The sequence below is a fragment of the Babylonia areolata genome, chromosome 21 (genome assembly GCF_041734735.1).
Source record: "Babylonia areolata isolate BAREFJ2019XMU chromosome 21, ASM4173473v1, whole genome shotgun sequence".
Lineage (NCBI taxonomy): Eukaryota > Metazoa > Mollusca > Gastropoda > Neogastropoda > Buccinidae > Babylonia > Babylonia areolata.
Genome location: NC_134896.1, coordinates 16894902 through 16909901, shown reverse-complemented (window position 1 = coordinate 16909901; position 15000 = coordinate 16894902). Strand labels below are relative to the sequence as shown.

General features: G+C 42.6%; 2 protein-coding genes across 2 annotated transcripts in view; one reads left to right on the top strand and one right to left on the bottom strand.

The window, feature by feature from the left end:
* Positions 1-8730, bottom strand: part of LOC143296573 (uncharacterized) — a 47342-nt gene extending 38612 nt beyond the window's left edge. The window contains exon 1 of the mRNA XM_076608597.1: positions 8667-8730. Within this exon, the coding sequence (XP_076464712.1) occupies positions 8667-8730 (64 nt within the window). The remainder of the gene's footprint in view (positions 1-8666) is intronic.
* Positions 1-15000, top strand: part of LOC143295844 (uncharacterized) — a 72693-nt gene that overhangs the window by 7027 nt on the left and 50666 nt on the right. The window lies entirely within an intron of this gene.

Sequence of the window (15000 nt, the reverse complement as noted above, 5' to 3'; positions counted from 1 at the left end):
AGAAGAAGAATAAGAATTATGTGCTGTTACATGCTTAAATATTTTTTTTGCCAAACCTCCCCCTTCACCTCCCCCCCCCTCTGCTCACCCCCCCTCCCCCACACCCCCTCCGCCCATCGTTCCTTTCTACCTTGCTGTCCTGTTCTTTTTCTTTCTTTTTTTTTTTCTCTCCAAAGAACAACAATCCTCAACCGTTCATTTTAATACATCATTAACGAATTCCAACACCACCACCACCACCACCAACAACAATGATAATAACAGTAATAATAATAATAATAATAATAACAATGAGAAGAAGAACAAGAAGAAGAAGAAGAACAACAACAACACGTGGGTTTGGGCTGGAGAGTAGAAGAGAGAGAGCAAGCTGTGTTGTATGGAGTCGACTCATATGATGGCTCCCTGCCCGTGTCATATTTCCATATTTCATTTCCTGAAAAAACTCAGTGGATAACCTATATTTTCCCGTGTCGGTAATTGCTCTTTTCCTTTTCTTTCTTCTGAAAGAAAATAATGATAATAAAAAGCACACGAACCGCGCAACTTCGTGCCATAAAAAGGGTAATAGAAAATGCATCAAATTGAAGTGCTTGCCACTCCCCTCCTCTGTACACTATAGAAACACATTACAGGCACGTTCGTTCCTTGGGCCTTTTATTGTGTGTCTTTTCACTTTGAGTGACACACATTAGACGATACGTTGATTAATGCTACGTGATTTGGTGTCCGGTGTCGTATTTGACGCTTCTCCTTTTGGTTGGGTGGGTACCCCGGGTAGGTGGGTAGGTGGGTGGGTACCCGTACTCTCTGGTACTTTTTTTTTTTTTTTTTTTAGCTGCTTGGTTATTCATAGAGCTCAGGGAATGTGGTCTGAATATTTGCAGACTGGGTGGTGGGGGGTTGAGGACTGGGTATTTTCCACGGACTATTTCCCACTGTGAGAGTTGTAGGCAGGCTTGTGATCGTTTCGTTGTGAACAGATAGTTATCATACATTTGGTTCTTCACTTTTAGTCGTGTGTCTCGGTAGTTTGACATTCTTGTTCTTGTTCTCCTCTCCCCCCCCCCCCCCATCCCATCCCACTCCACCCCCACCCCACATCACCCCTCTCTCTCTGTGCACACCTGCTTCTTTCTTCTTTTTCTTTTGCACATGATGACGCACCATTCCTGTATTACCTCAGGGAAAGAAAATCTAAAAGAAGCAGAACAAGAGAGGCAAGGCCTTCAAGACTCACTTGTGATACACTTTATAAAAAAAAAAATCTAATCGTTAAAATGTGTTCTGTATTTGTTATCATAAAGCTTTGGGGTAAAAAAACACACACACAAAAACAAAAAAACACACAAAAAAACACGTTCTAACCAGATTCGAACCCCGCGTGTTCGGGTGAGAAGAAACCGTCTAACCCATTACACTATCGTGGCTCCTTAACTGACGTTCTAAAATTTAATATGTAGTACGACACGGTCCATTTAATTTCTCTTTTATGTTCATTCTAGTTTTATAGTTGACTCACTTGTGTAAAGAAAGTGAGTCTATGTTTTAACCCGGTGTTCGGTTGTGTGTGTGTGTGTGTGTGTGTGTGTGTGTCTGTGTGTATTCTCTAAACTTGGCACTTTGATCTGATATTCTGACACAACAACAAGAGCAGTCATTATTTTCATTTTTTGTTCAAACAGGAACTTCTTTTGCTAAGCATGGAAGTTTTATTTATTTTGCAAACGTTTTGGTGCAGATAGTAACAAGAGAGGCAAGGCCTTCAAGACTCACTTGTGATACACTTAAAAAAAAAAAAAATCTAATCGTTAAAATGTGTTCTGTATTTGTTATTATAAAGATTCGGGTTAAAAAATTTTTTTTTTTAAATTCCTGACCAGATTCGAACCCCGCGTGTTCGGGTGAGATGAAACTGTCTTACGCATTACACACAGACGTTCTAAAATTTAATATTTGAACATACTTTTTTAAAGGGCGATAAATCAATTGCGGTATTCGCAGTGAGAACGCTGTTTAAATCATATTATTCTGGTGTGTCTTGGGCATTCAAAAAATCTTTAAGGGCAATTAAAAATTCTTTTTAAGTCCGCGGTAAAGGAGACGTGGCTATCGCCGCAATCACACTGCAACATTTAGCTATTTTGTCTAGATCTAGATAGATGTACAAGTTTAGTTACACCCGCCGGGAATGTAGTATGACACGGTCCATTCAATTTCTCTTTTATGTTCATTCTAGTTTTATAGTTTTAAAGTTGATATGAAAATTTAGTATTTTGTTAAACTAATAACATGTAGAGTCAAGTAGAAGTACTTCTAAACGTTGTAAGAAGTGAAAAGGGCTTCATTTTGAGGAAAGTCAAGACTGGAATTTTTTTCGTTTCATCGTGATCAGTTCAAGGGTATTAACTCGCATGGTTTACAATTTTTAACTGTGAATTCCGACTGATTCTGTGGATATTTTTATGGCAGTTTGGGGCATAATCCAGTGAGTGATGAGGCGTTCACAAATCTTTCTCTGAATAAATATTTAACGGTCTCCTTCTCCAACTTTCCATCACATGTTATCATGTATTATCGATTGAATATAGGATTGAACGGGCAGGTCAACAACTTTAAACAAAATGGCGTCGTTCGCGTTCGCGAAGAATATGAGCACGCGCTTTGAATGTATAAATATGTGTACGCAATTGATTTTTGCCCATGACCTTCAGGGCTCAGCCAATAGATCTGTAAAGTCCACTCGACGTATTGATTTTAGTATTTTCCGAAAAAGACCACTTGGGCGAATGAACATAGTGAAAGCCCTGTACACTGAGAGTAAAACACACAAGCTTTTTATGTATTGAGTATAATTTCAAAATGTAATGTTTAAAATGAGAAAGATCAGTTTAAAGCAAATTAAGTCCCCTAGCATTAATTACAAATTAATTTCCCTTTTTTACTATCTGCACCAAAACGTTTGCAAAATAAATAAAACTTCCATGCTTAGCAAAAGAAGTTCCTGTTTGAACAAAAAATGAAAATAATGACTGCTCTTGTTGTTGTGTCAGAATATCAGATCAAAGTGCCAAGTTTAGAGAATACAAAAAATATAAATATAACAGTAAATGCAGTTTGCATATAATTTGACTTCTTTAAAAAAAAATTTTTTGTGCCCATCCCAGTAGGTGCAATATTGTTTTAAACAAGATAGCTGGAAAGAACTGAATTTTTCCTATTTTTATGCCTAATTTGGTGTCAACTGACAAAGTATTTGCAGAGAAAATGTCAATGTTAAAGTTTACCACGGACACACACACACACACACACACACACACAACCGAACACCGGGTTAAAACATAGACTCACTTTGTTTACACAAGTGAGTCAAAAAAGAACAGGTGTGTTAATCGGTAACACAATCCAGTTCTCTTACGTCCGTTAGATTTATTGATTGGTAATCCAGTCCTCTCAGATATCAGATATGTTTGATTGTAAATGTCATGGGGTCCGTCCGTCCCCCCTGTCAGCTGTACAATGACTTGATGCGCCTACCTATTCAAGACTGGTCACTGGAAATCCCTGACAGGTGGAGTTGAGTTTAACGATCTGTTGGCTAAACACCCTTTTAAGGTAAAGTCTTTCAGCGTTTTGGTCTTGGTTCAGTGAAGGTTGCGTTGTTCTTGGGATGGGGTGAGTCCTACATGTCTGTCTGGGTGGGAGGTCCGTCTGGTGTTACAAGGGGGACCCCTGACTCTTAAAAAAAAAAAATGGGGGGGGGGGAGGGGTAAAGTCCTCGCTGTTCTTCTGGCATTCCAAGAAGAAAGCCCTGTTGGTCTTTGTCAAAAAGAGGTGGAGGGTGAAATCCTGGCTGTTCTTCTGGCGTTCCGAGAGATGGAGGTGGGGGGTGGGGCTTGGGCGGTGTGGAGCCCAGGGTGTTTGAGGAGGCGTGAAGTCCAGGCTGTTCCCCAGGCGTTCCGAGGGGGAAGTCCTGGACGCTGAAAGTCACTGGCACTTCTAAAGAAGTCCACGCACCCGATACTGATACTGACTGACACGATAATTTGTGACGTCTCAGCTGGTCGATGTATTTATGAACGTTTGGGAGAGGAAAGAGGCGACACAACAGGGCTCTTCATCTCCCTTTGAGAAGGCATGACTGTGTGGTTGTGTTGTGTTGTGTTGTGTTGTGTTTGGGCACGCGCACGTGTGTGTGTGTGTGTGTGTGTGTGTGTGTGTGTGTGTGTTGTGTTGTGTTGTGTTGTGTGTGTGTGTGTGTGTGTGTGTGTGTGTGTGTGTGTGTGTGTGTGTGTGTTGTGTTGTGTTGTGTTGTGTTGTGTGTGTGTGTGTGTGTGTGTGTGTTGTGTTGTGTTGTGTTGTGTTGTGTGTGTGTGTGTGTGTGTGTGTGTGTGTGTGTGTGTGTTGTGTTGTGTTGTGTTGTGTTGTGTTGTGTTGTGTGTGTGTGTGTGTGTGTGTGTGTGTGTGTGTGTGTGTGTGTGTGTGTGTGTGTTGTGTTGTGTTGTGTTGTGTTGTGTTGTGTGTGTTGTGTTGTGTGTGTGTGTTGTGTTGTGTTGTGTTGTGTTGTGTTGTGTGTGTGTGTGTGTGTGTGTGTGTGTGTGTGTGTGTGTGTGTGTTCTCGAAATGGTGGATAAAAATGCACTATGTCGCCTTCATCCATATTATTCAACACTGTTCACGTCGTTACAAATCACAGGAAGCGTCTGTCACACTGACGTTTTATCCTGCCTATTGCGAAAACAAACTGCAATGACAACAAACAACAACAACAACGATCAAAAGACACCTTCACAGAAAAGAAAAGAAAAGAAAAGAAAAGAACCGACAGTAAACAAATTAGAGAAAGAAAAGTTTAGAGTCTGTCAAATGGCACCTGTGCAGGCACGTATCGCAAAAGAACAGACAGATCAAATAAACAACAACAAGAAAAAGAACAAAAGAACAAAAAAAGCTAACAGCAGTTCTTGATTTCTCCACCTCCTTCCCCTCCTCCTCCATCTCCTTCCTTCTTTCATTTTGCGCATTGCATTTTGGTTCATACTCGCATCACCCCCCACGCACCCCCAGCCCCTCCCCTGAAGAACGGGACCGAAAGTGCATGAAACAGGCAGATCGATAACTGAAGAAACACTCCCCGTCGCCCTTAACGAGCCAGTAAATCTTCTCTGACAGACCCTCCACTGTTGACAGAATGGCAGTGGGCCTAACGCCAAGCATATTTAGAAAAGGACATGCAGAGGAAGGATTCCGACCATACCCCCTCTTTTCGTTCTGGTAGTGTGGGTATCAGGGTTTATTAGGCTGTAAGCTTACAGACACTGAGAAGGGGAGTTTGGTTTCTCAGACTTTTGTCCGATTTGCAGGCCTGTTTTAAGTTTCGTTTTCACTGAGAAAGAGGATAGGCAGTGTGATGCAAGGCTGAGACCGAAGCTTGATCCTTCCACTCGCTTCTTCCATCCCAACTGCCTAGAAGGGAATAGACAGCAGAGAAGTACTCCCAGTGTGAGGAGGAGGAGGAGGAGGATGAAGGGAAGGGATTTTATTTAATGTCCAGTTACACATTTGATGAATGGAGACATTTTCTTAACGTGGTATTCACATTTAAATGTTATCATTTAAAAATGAAGTAAGTAAGTAAGTTAGGAGAGGAAAGGAAGAGAGAGTTGGATGGTGAGTCGGGCAGAAGGCAGATGGAATCAAAGATGAATATTTGAAATGAATAGAAGCTTGCACGAAGAAAGGAACTGATTCAATGCACTCTGTAAAAGGGAAGTCGATAACTGAACAAGAGAACCAACTGATAATGAATGTAAAAAGTCAGAAATATCAACGATCGCAATGACTTTTAGTGACACACTTTCGTTTTAAGGCTTCATCAGCCCACAGAAAAAACAACAACAACCCAAAACAGAGAAGAAGATATTAACTGAAACGCCGTGTGAGTTCGGATGACTTCTGTCATTTTGGTGGTGACAGCGTTAGGGTTCTCTTGCGTTTAAAAGCGACCCCTTCCTAAGTTCTACTCTTGTGCTCTCTTCTGGCCAATAAGGTGATTTTTTCCATAATCACAGACGTATAGTTGGTTGTGTGTAGCTCGAGTTCTAGCCAACCATGGACCAAAAATTAACAAAAAGGCTATTTAAAATAAAAACAACACCCAAACAAACGAGCAAATCAAGAAAAAAAAATCAAAAGGACTTCGTGACTGCCTGAGTAAGTAACACATACACACTCACGCACGTGCACAAATGAGGAATAGGTTTTGGGGTTGTTAAGTAGCATTAGCTCAGGCACGACTCGCAAAAGAGAAGAGAAATTGATGAAAAAAAAAAGAAAAAAAAAGAATGAAAACAACAACACTGAACAACAGGCCTCGGCTCTCCAGCCCCTCCCCCTCTTCATGCTCCTTCTCCTTTCCTTCTTCATCCACCTGTTCTTCGAATGGTAAAAAAGACGCCCACTACCACCCCCCTTGCACCCCATCCCCACCCCCATCCAAAAATAAAGGGGTGGCGTGGGGTGACTGAGAGCGCATGCAGCAGGCAGATCGATGGCTAAAAAGAACCCGTTCCCCTTAACTAGCCCGTAAAATGTTCTTTGACAGACCCTCCACTGTTGACGGAATGGCAGTGGGCCAAACGCCAAGTACAACCCCAGAAGAGGAATAAGCAGACGTCCCCACGTGGGTTGGGATTCCGAGTATGCCTCCTCTCGTCGTTCTGGTGGTGTGAACACGGGGAGTTATTATGTTGTAACCTTACAGACATTGAGAAAGTGACTTTGGTCTCTAAAACTTTGGTCCGATTTGCAGACCTGTTTCACGTTAAATATTTAGACCATTATCTAATTCATTATGGACTGAATATTGTCCCCGCTTTACACCCACGTTCAGGCGATGTGACAAGGATCAGGCGTAAGCTCGATTCCCCCCCCCCCCCCCCCCCCCTTGCTTCTTCCATTCCAACTAGTTGCCCATGAGGGAACAGACAGTACAGGGGTACTCCCAGTGTGAGTTCGGATTCCAAGCACTGTCGTTTTGGTGGTGTCAGCGTTAGGGTTCTCATGCATTAACAATGATCTCATCCTCGTTTCAAATCTTGTGCTGTCTTCGGGACAATAGCGTTATTCCCCGCCCACCCCCCCCCACCCATTATCACTGAGTATAGTTTGCTGTGTAAGGCACGAGTTCTAGACACCCAGCAAAAAAAAAAAAAAAATCAAAAAAAAAAAATCACCATCAACAACAACAACAAAACACTCAGGAAAACAAAACAATAAAAAAGAAGCAAACTGCCTACGTGACTTCCGAAGTAACTAACATATACATACACGCGAGCGTACACACAATTAGAAATAGAGAGGTTTGGGGTTTGTCAAAAGGCTTTAGTCTAGGCACGAATCGCCACCAAAAAGATACATAGACGAAATGAAGAAATGAACAAACAAATAAATAAACAAATAGATGAATAAATGAATAGATAAATGAATGAATGAATAAAAGAAGAAAAAAAAGGTTAATAGCGGGACATTACTTCACCTCCTCTCCCTCTTCCTCCTCCTCCTTCCTTCTTCATTATATTTGTCTTTATCTTTGCATGGTTCAGACCCCCAATCGCTCCCCCCCCTTCCCTCCCACGTCCCCACACACCCCCACCCCGAGAAAAAGGTACATAGAGTGCATAAATCAGGCAGATCGATGACAGAAAGAAACATCCCCGTTCCCCTTAATAACGAGCCAGAATTTTTTTTTTTTTTCTCTGACAGACAGACCCTCCACTATTGACAGAATGGCAGAGGTCCAAGCATAATCAGAAGAGGAATAAGTTAGGGTCCCCACTGACGAGGGTTGGAATTCCGATTATACCCCCTCTCGTCGTTCTGGTGGTGTGGGCATGAGGGTTTTTATCAGGCTGAAAGCTGTAATTACAGACACGGAGAAAGAGACTTTGGTCCGGTTCGCAGACCTGTTTCCCCCCAAAGCCCTCCATCGCTCGGTTGATGTGACTGACACAAGAGTCAGACTTTGTTGTAAGTTGTGATCCCTTGCTTCCTTTATCCTAGCTGCCCGGGAGGAAATCAGATAGCATGGAGGTAGTCCCAGTGTGGGCTCGGATTCCGAGTTGTGTCGTTCGTCAGTTCTGGAGGTGTTAGCAGTAAGGTTCTTATGCATACAGAGCGGCTACCATTTCCTTCAACTTTTTTCTTCTTTATATATATATATAACTATATTTATTATAAATACTGTCTCCTGGGCAAAGACTATTTCCATAATCCCGATCCAGCACGCGTGCCGACATACATTCGAATATACACACAATCTCACTTTCTCTCTCTCTCTCTCTCTCTCTCTCTCTCTCTCTCTCTCACACACTCACGCGTAGGTACGCATGCACACACACGCATACACATGCACGCACACACAAATACACAGACACACATACACACAGATACACAGAGACACACAGACACAGAGACACACAGACACAGACACACACACACAGACACACACACACAGACAGACAGACACACACACACACACACACACACACACACACACACACACACACACACACACAATTGACACCACATCCTCCTCCAGCTACCTTCCCTCCCAATCGTTTGTCCTTCCACCTCCACTCATTATCTTCCTCTCATCCCCAACCTACCCCCCACTCCTCCCTCGTCCTCTCCGCCCACCCCCACGTCCACACTCATATCATGTTTACTCATAGTCCTCATTCCCTCGGGCCAAACAATGGCAAGGTCTCGCAATGGCAAGGTCTCGTAATCTGTCCGGCCACAAGTTTAGTAGGGTGGTCGTTCTTGGCTGATCTCTCTCTGTGTGTGTGTGTGTGTGTGTGTGTGTGTGTGTGTGTGTGTGTGTGCAATATGTTTGTGATCTGGTTGCCTTCTTTAAGCGGAAGACACCTCGAGCTCAGTTTGTTGACAATTTTTTTCCAATGAGCATGGGCGCTTTCGGTAATTCCAGGTAAATAGTTCGCGTGGGTGTCCCGCTTGGGAAGCAGGGGGCAGGGGTGGGAGGACTGTATTAGCGATGCTTGTGTTGCGGGAACTGAATGGAGGAAGGAGGGTGTGTGCACGTGGGGATGATAGGAGGGGCGGAAAACAAAAAAACAACAACAACAACAAAACAAAACAAAACAAACCAAACCAAACACACACACACACACACACACACACACACACACACACACACACACACACACACACACACACACACACACAAGTTGAGAAAATCATGGGGTGGGGTGTTGGAGCTTTGGGGGAACTGAACAGTGGTGGGGTGACGTGGGCGTGAGGACGGGAGGTTACGTGGGAGGAGGAGAGAGTGAGGAGGGAGGAAGGGAGAGAACGAGAGGGGTGGGGAGACTGAGAGAGAGAGAGAGAGAGGGAGGAAAGATGGAGTGAGGATGCGTGTAGGGGAAGAGAGAGAAGGATGTAGAGAAAGAGAGAGGGAGAGGGGGAGCGAGGGGAAACGAAACGAAACGAAATTTCATTTTACCAGGGTAATGAAATAAGCAAAACATATGCTTTTGTCCACCCTGCTCTGGGGTATAAAAAAAAGAGAGAGAAAAGAGTGCTACATCAAAAGAACACATGAACACAGAACTATTAACAAGAAAGGTGTCAAAGACAAAATTCACTGAAAATCACCTGAGAAAGAAAGTAATGAAAAAGACTACTACAAAGCAACAAAGTACAAGAACTCTCTATCCACACCCCTACTCCGGTCTCATTCCCTCCAACCCCATGCACATTGTCAGATTTAAACATCCTGACGTAAATATTATTATAATCAAAGATATCAAAATTCATGATATACCGATGATTTTTTTCTTTTTTTGGTCTCCAATAACAATGATCAACGTGAAGAAAAAAATCGACAAAGCATCTAACAAGATAATCTGCAAGTTGTATACGAAACATCATCACTGCTTTATTATACTGTAATTTGTATATTAGTGGAAGAATGTCCATGGTTAAATAGTCTCCGGGCATAAAATTAGTAGATTCTGACAATACAATCTTAAGAGCTCGTTTATGGATTCTAGATAGTGGTTTCAATGTATTGGCACTGCACATGTCATATAGAGTTGATGCATAATCGATAGACGATTGAATAAATGCATGATACTATTGTTTTCGTGCTTTAAGATCGAAAAGATTTTTAATTTTTTGAGAGCTGGAACACCCTTTGAGATATGCGCTTGCACAGATTATCAGTGTGGGATGACCAGGAAAGATTATTATCCACGGTAACTCCTAGAACTCTGTGACTTTTTACTTCTGTAATCAGTGTATTTCCTATATGTATAGAAGGGAAAGATGTAATATTCTGTCTTTTTTGTCGAGAGGTAATTAATATATATTTTATTTTCTGATCGTTCAGTGACATATGGTTAAGTTCAGTCCATTTAATTAGCTGATTAACATTATTTTGCAGAGTGGTAGATAGTTCGTTTAGGTTAGAATGCTTCGAGTGAATGGACGTATTGTCAGCGAAAAGTTCACATAATCCATATGTAATGAATAGAGGAAGATCATTGATATAAAGGGAAAAGAGAAGTGGACCGAGTTGACGTCAAGGGCGTGAAGCCGATAGGTCGTTAAACTCAACTCTACCAGGACCGAGTACAGATCCTTTAGGCACACCGAATAATTGTGTTTGGAATTTAGAGTGCGCCATTACTTAAGAAAATCATGTGTTGACGGTTTGTAAGAAATGATCTAACTAGAGAAAGAGTATGGTCAGAATGTCTCTACATAGCCAGTTTTCTTAGAAGTAGATCATGATCAGTTTCAGTTTCAGTTTCAGTAGCTCAAGGAGGCGTCACTGCGTTCGGACAAATCCATATACGCTACACCACATCTGCCAAGCAGATGCCTGACCAGCAGCGTAACCCAACGCGCTTAGTCAGGCCTTGAGATCAATAACATCGAAAGCTTTTGCTAAGTCGGCGAACAAAACCCCTGAGAATCTGTTATCATTTGTCATAAGGAAAAGGGTAAATAAAAACGAAAAAATAAACTGTATAGAGAATACACGACTCTCCACAAAAAAACAACAACAAAAACATAGTACGTGCAAATGAGAATGAGAGAGAAAAGTAAGAAAATTAGGATAAAAAGCTAGAGATTGCGAGGAAGAAAGAGAGGGAGGATATACGTGGTCAAGAGAGAGAGAGAGAGAGAGAGAGAGAGAGAGAGAGAGAGAGAGAGAGAGAGAGAGAGAGAGAGAGAGAGAGAGAGAGAGAGAATATACATCATTAATTTTGTTTGTTTTTCAAGGATTCATAAAAGTTAGCTCTGACATTCGTCGATGTTTATGACAGTCTTTTGAAGACACTAAGACTGGAGTTTACATTAAGTATAGATGAAAATTAATAGTATTCCAGAAATATCCACCAGAATATAGAATTTCCAGAACGAAAATCCTTGATGCATGATGAAGTGATTTTGTTGTTGTTGTTGTTCTTGTTACATGTCTCTATCTTTTCTTTCGAAAGGTTGACGGCAACATGAAAACAAACACACTATGGTTCGAAACTGTATTTGAAAATTGAACGTATTGAACAGGCTTGCTCAGAGTATTTGCATAATTATTTTGTATGATATCGTATTTGTATTGTGATAGTTTTTGTTCACAACATATATCCCTGTCTAAAATTTGAGCTGCTCTTCCCGAGGAGTTTGTCGGCACAGCAAGCGTCAGGTGCATGCTTCACATGGGAAGGGGGATGTGGGGGGTGGGGGCTGGGGGTGGAGGGGGAGGTCTCCTCCGAATGGCTAGCACCCAGACCTCCCAGGTCTAGGAGAGGAGGGATTTTGAAAATAAATCTTTAAAAAAAGAATTTTAAAAAGAAGAAGAAAATTCCTGCCCGTTCATGAGACTGGAATCCCGTATACACACGTCTACAAGTCGGGCGCATGATCGCCGAGCCACCCCATTCCACCTGTTTGAACCTCACATCTTTCTTTCTCATTATGGCGCCCACCGTGCTTGTCGTTTTATAGCTAACAGAAATAATAAGCATGATGAAGCCGTATGTATAACCATCCCCCCTCCCCGCCCTCTCTGCTCTCTCTTCCCGCTTACACAACACAGTCGGCAACCCCTGTCTTTGCCACGTTTACCGTCGGTTTTATCTACCTTATCTACCAACCAGTTACATACTTGATAGCTGTTTCATCATGTCTCATCCATCGTCAAGTAGGCCATTTGCATTGGTTCGTTAGAAACACAAAAATCTTCATTAAAAAAGACCGTGGCAGAAGACAAGAAAAGGGGAAAAGAATAATTTATCCTCTTACGATGCAGCACAAGAGTCATTGATGGTGTGTGTGTGTGTGTGTGTGTGTGTGTGTGTGTGTGTGTGCGTGTACGTGTGAATGTGCGTGTACATGCGTGCGTGTGAATGTGTGTGTGTGTGTGTGTGTGTGTGTGTGTGTGTGTGTGTGCTTGCGTACTTGCATGCGTGCGTGTGTGCGTGTGCATGCATGTGTCTGTGTGTGTGTGTGTGCGTGTGCATGCGTGCGCACGTGTGTGTGTTTGTGTGCTTGTGAGTGTGCGTGTGTGCGTGTGAGTCCAACGCTCCATCCAGCCACTCGGCTACTGACTGCGTCCGTCGCTCTGCAAACAAACGGGACCAAAGCTTGTCACGGAGAGACGCAAAAATCTAAGTGCAAACACGATTCACGCGCAGTTAAGTTCACTTACCGCACTGCAACCCACTCTCTCTCCACGTGTCTGTGTTGTGTACAGACGTACGGAAGACCAAACTGTGTCTGTGGCCTAATGACTAAAAACTAAATGGATGCTTAGCAACAGAGCGTACAATTAAATGAAGCCTTCCAGCAACTCCTGCTGAAATGTGAACTTTCGATGTTTTTGAGTCGGTGAGAAAAAAAGGTTTGTTCATTTATCTATTTGTTTTTTTAATCATTTTTGAATAACACTCAAATGTGAAAATTTATACTTTAACCAGATGCCTACAATCATCAGTATGTGCGACTGGACATTTTTACAACAGGTTCATCTCAGTGTGTGAAATTCGGTCTGTTCTCCTGTTAAAAGCACAGTTTTCCACAGTGCAGTTCCAAACATATTTTCACTATTGTTTTTTAAGTCTGTAAATGTCATATTTTTACTATCAGTGTTGAGCTTTCTACAGAATCTTGCCAGGGACAATCCTTTTGTTGCAATGTTTTTTTTTTGTTTTTTTACGTGCGGTAATTGCATGGCTTACTGCAAAGGGGACATCAGCTGATCGTATACATCGGACTGGAACCTGTGGGGACTGGGTTCCAAGTTGGGCGCAAGACCACTTGTTCACCACTCTGCCGTAGATAGGTGAAGTATTGTATACACATGTCGACTTATCATACCTTGTTTTAGATTTAATGTGAGTGAAATAGCATCCTGGTGACAGATGTGCACATGACAATCGTGGCCGTCCAACTTACCTATCATACCTTGTTTTAGATTAAATGTGAGTGAAATAGCATTCTGGTGACAGATGTGCACATGACAATCGTGGCCGTCAAACTTACCTATCATACCTTGTTTTAGATTAAATGTGAGTGAAATAGCATTTTGGTGACTGATGTGCACATGACAATCGTTGCCGTCAAACTTAACAAACACAACGTCGAACCTGCATGGTATTGCACGAGTTTGTGTTTATTCTGTCATGGTGATTTTTATTCATGAAGGTAGGTGGCATGTGTGTGTGTGTGTGTGTGTGTGTGTGTGTGTGTGTGTGTGTGTGTGTGTGTGTGTGTGTGTGTCTCTTTCTCACTGTCTTACTCATTCTCTCACCCACTCCATATCTCTCTCACTCTTCCCCCCATCTCTCCCCCTCTCTCCCTTCTGTGCCCCTACTCTCTCCTCCTTATACCACGTCCCTCACCCATTCTGATAAATCAATCGACTTTTTGTATTATTCATTTTTTGTTTGTTTGCTTGTTTGTTTACAAATTTACTTGTTTGTTTATGAAATTGAAATTTGAGTTACGAGCAACCGGGATTAATATAGGAGATAACAAAAACGCATTAGTGCTTAAAACATCAAGACAGCGTTATCATGTCTCTTTTTAGTTGCCCACGATGCTTAAGAGAGAATTGCTCAACTTTTAATTCGTTTCTGATGAGCAAAAATTTGGATTTGGATTGTTACATGTGTGCACTGATAACCCTCTTCTCTCTCAAGTGCCCCTAGCCTTCAACCTTTTCTGCCGGCGATTTCGGCTTTGTGGGCGAATATATGATCTGGATCTTAATATCGTTATACTGGTCACCCTCCATCTCCATCTCTTTCCCCATGGCCCCATCCCTGGGGACTCCACTGCTTGCGTGCCTGCGTCTTCTTGTTGCCGTCCCGAAGGAATCACACATCGTCTCTTAAGCCAAATGCCGATTGTTTATGTGTTGTATCACGAAACTCCGTATCGGCGACACAGAGCAGTGCCCCTGCAGAACAGGCAGCCAGACAAGAGAACAGCTGCTGCAGTCCTGCCCGCTCCACCAAGCGCTCCAAGAGAAAACCTGACCCGACCCAATCCCAGTGCAGCGGCCCGGAAGCTCTACGGAGGACTGGAGGACCTGCGACGTACTGCCGTCTTCGTCGAGGAGACGGGGGAATCAATCTGATAAATGACGAACGAGATAACAAGTGTTGTATCATTTGAGTTGTCCCCGTCCTGGTGCATTACTGATTTCTCGTGGTTTGCTTCGTTTAGCGGGATCATGAACGGGATTTTAAAACAGAACTATTGCCTACTGTCCTTCGCTGCTGGTGCATTTTCTGTGGGTTGGTCACATTAACGTCAACACGAAATTACTCATGTTGTCTCATTTCATGTGCTTTCAAAGACTGTGAGATCGATAACTATCACTGTATCCATTCTTATGATCACAGCGGCCGTAAAGAACGAAACAACAGTGATGTCAATTTGTGCCTGACCGACGTATCATTGTGA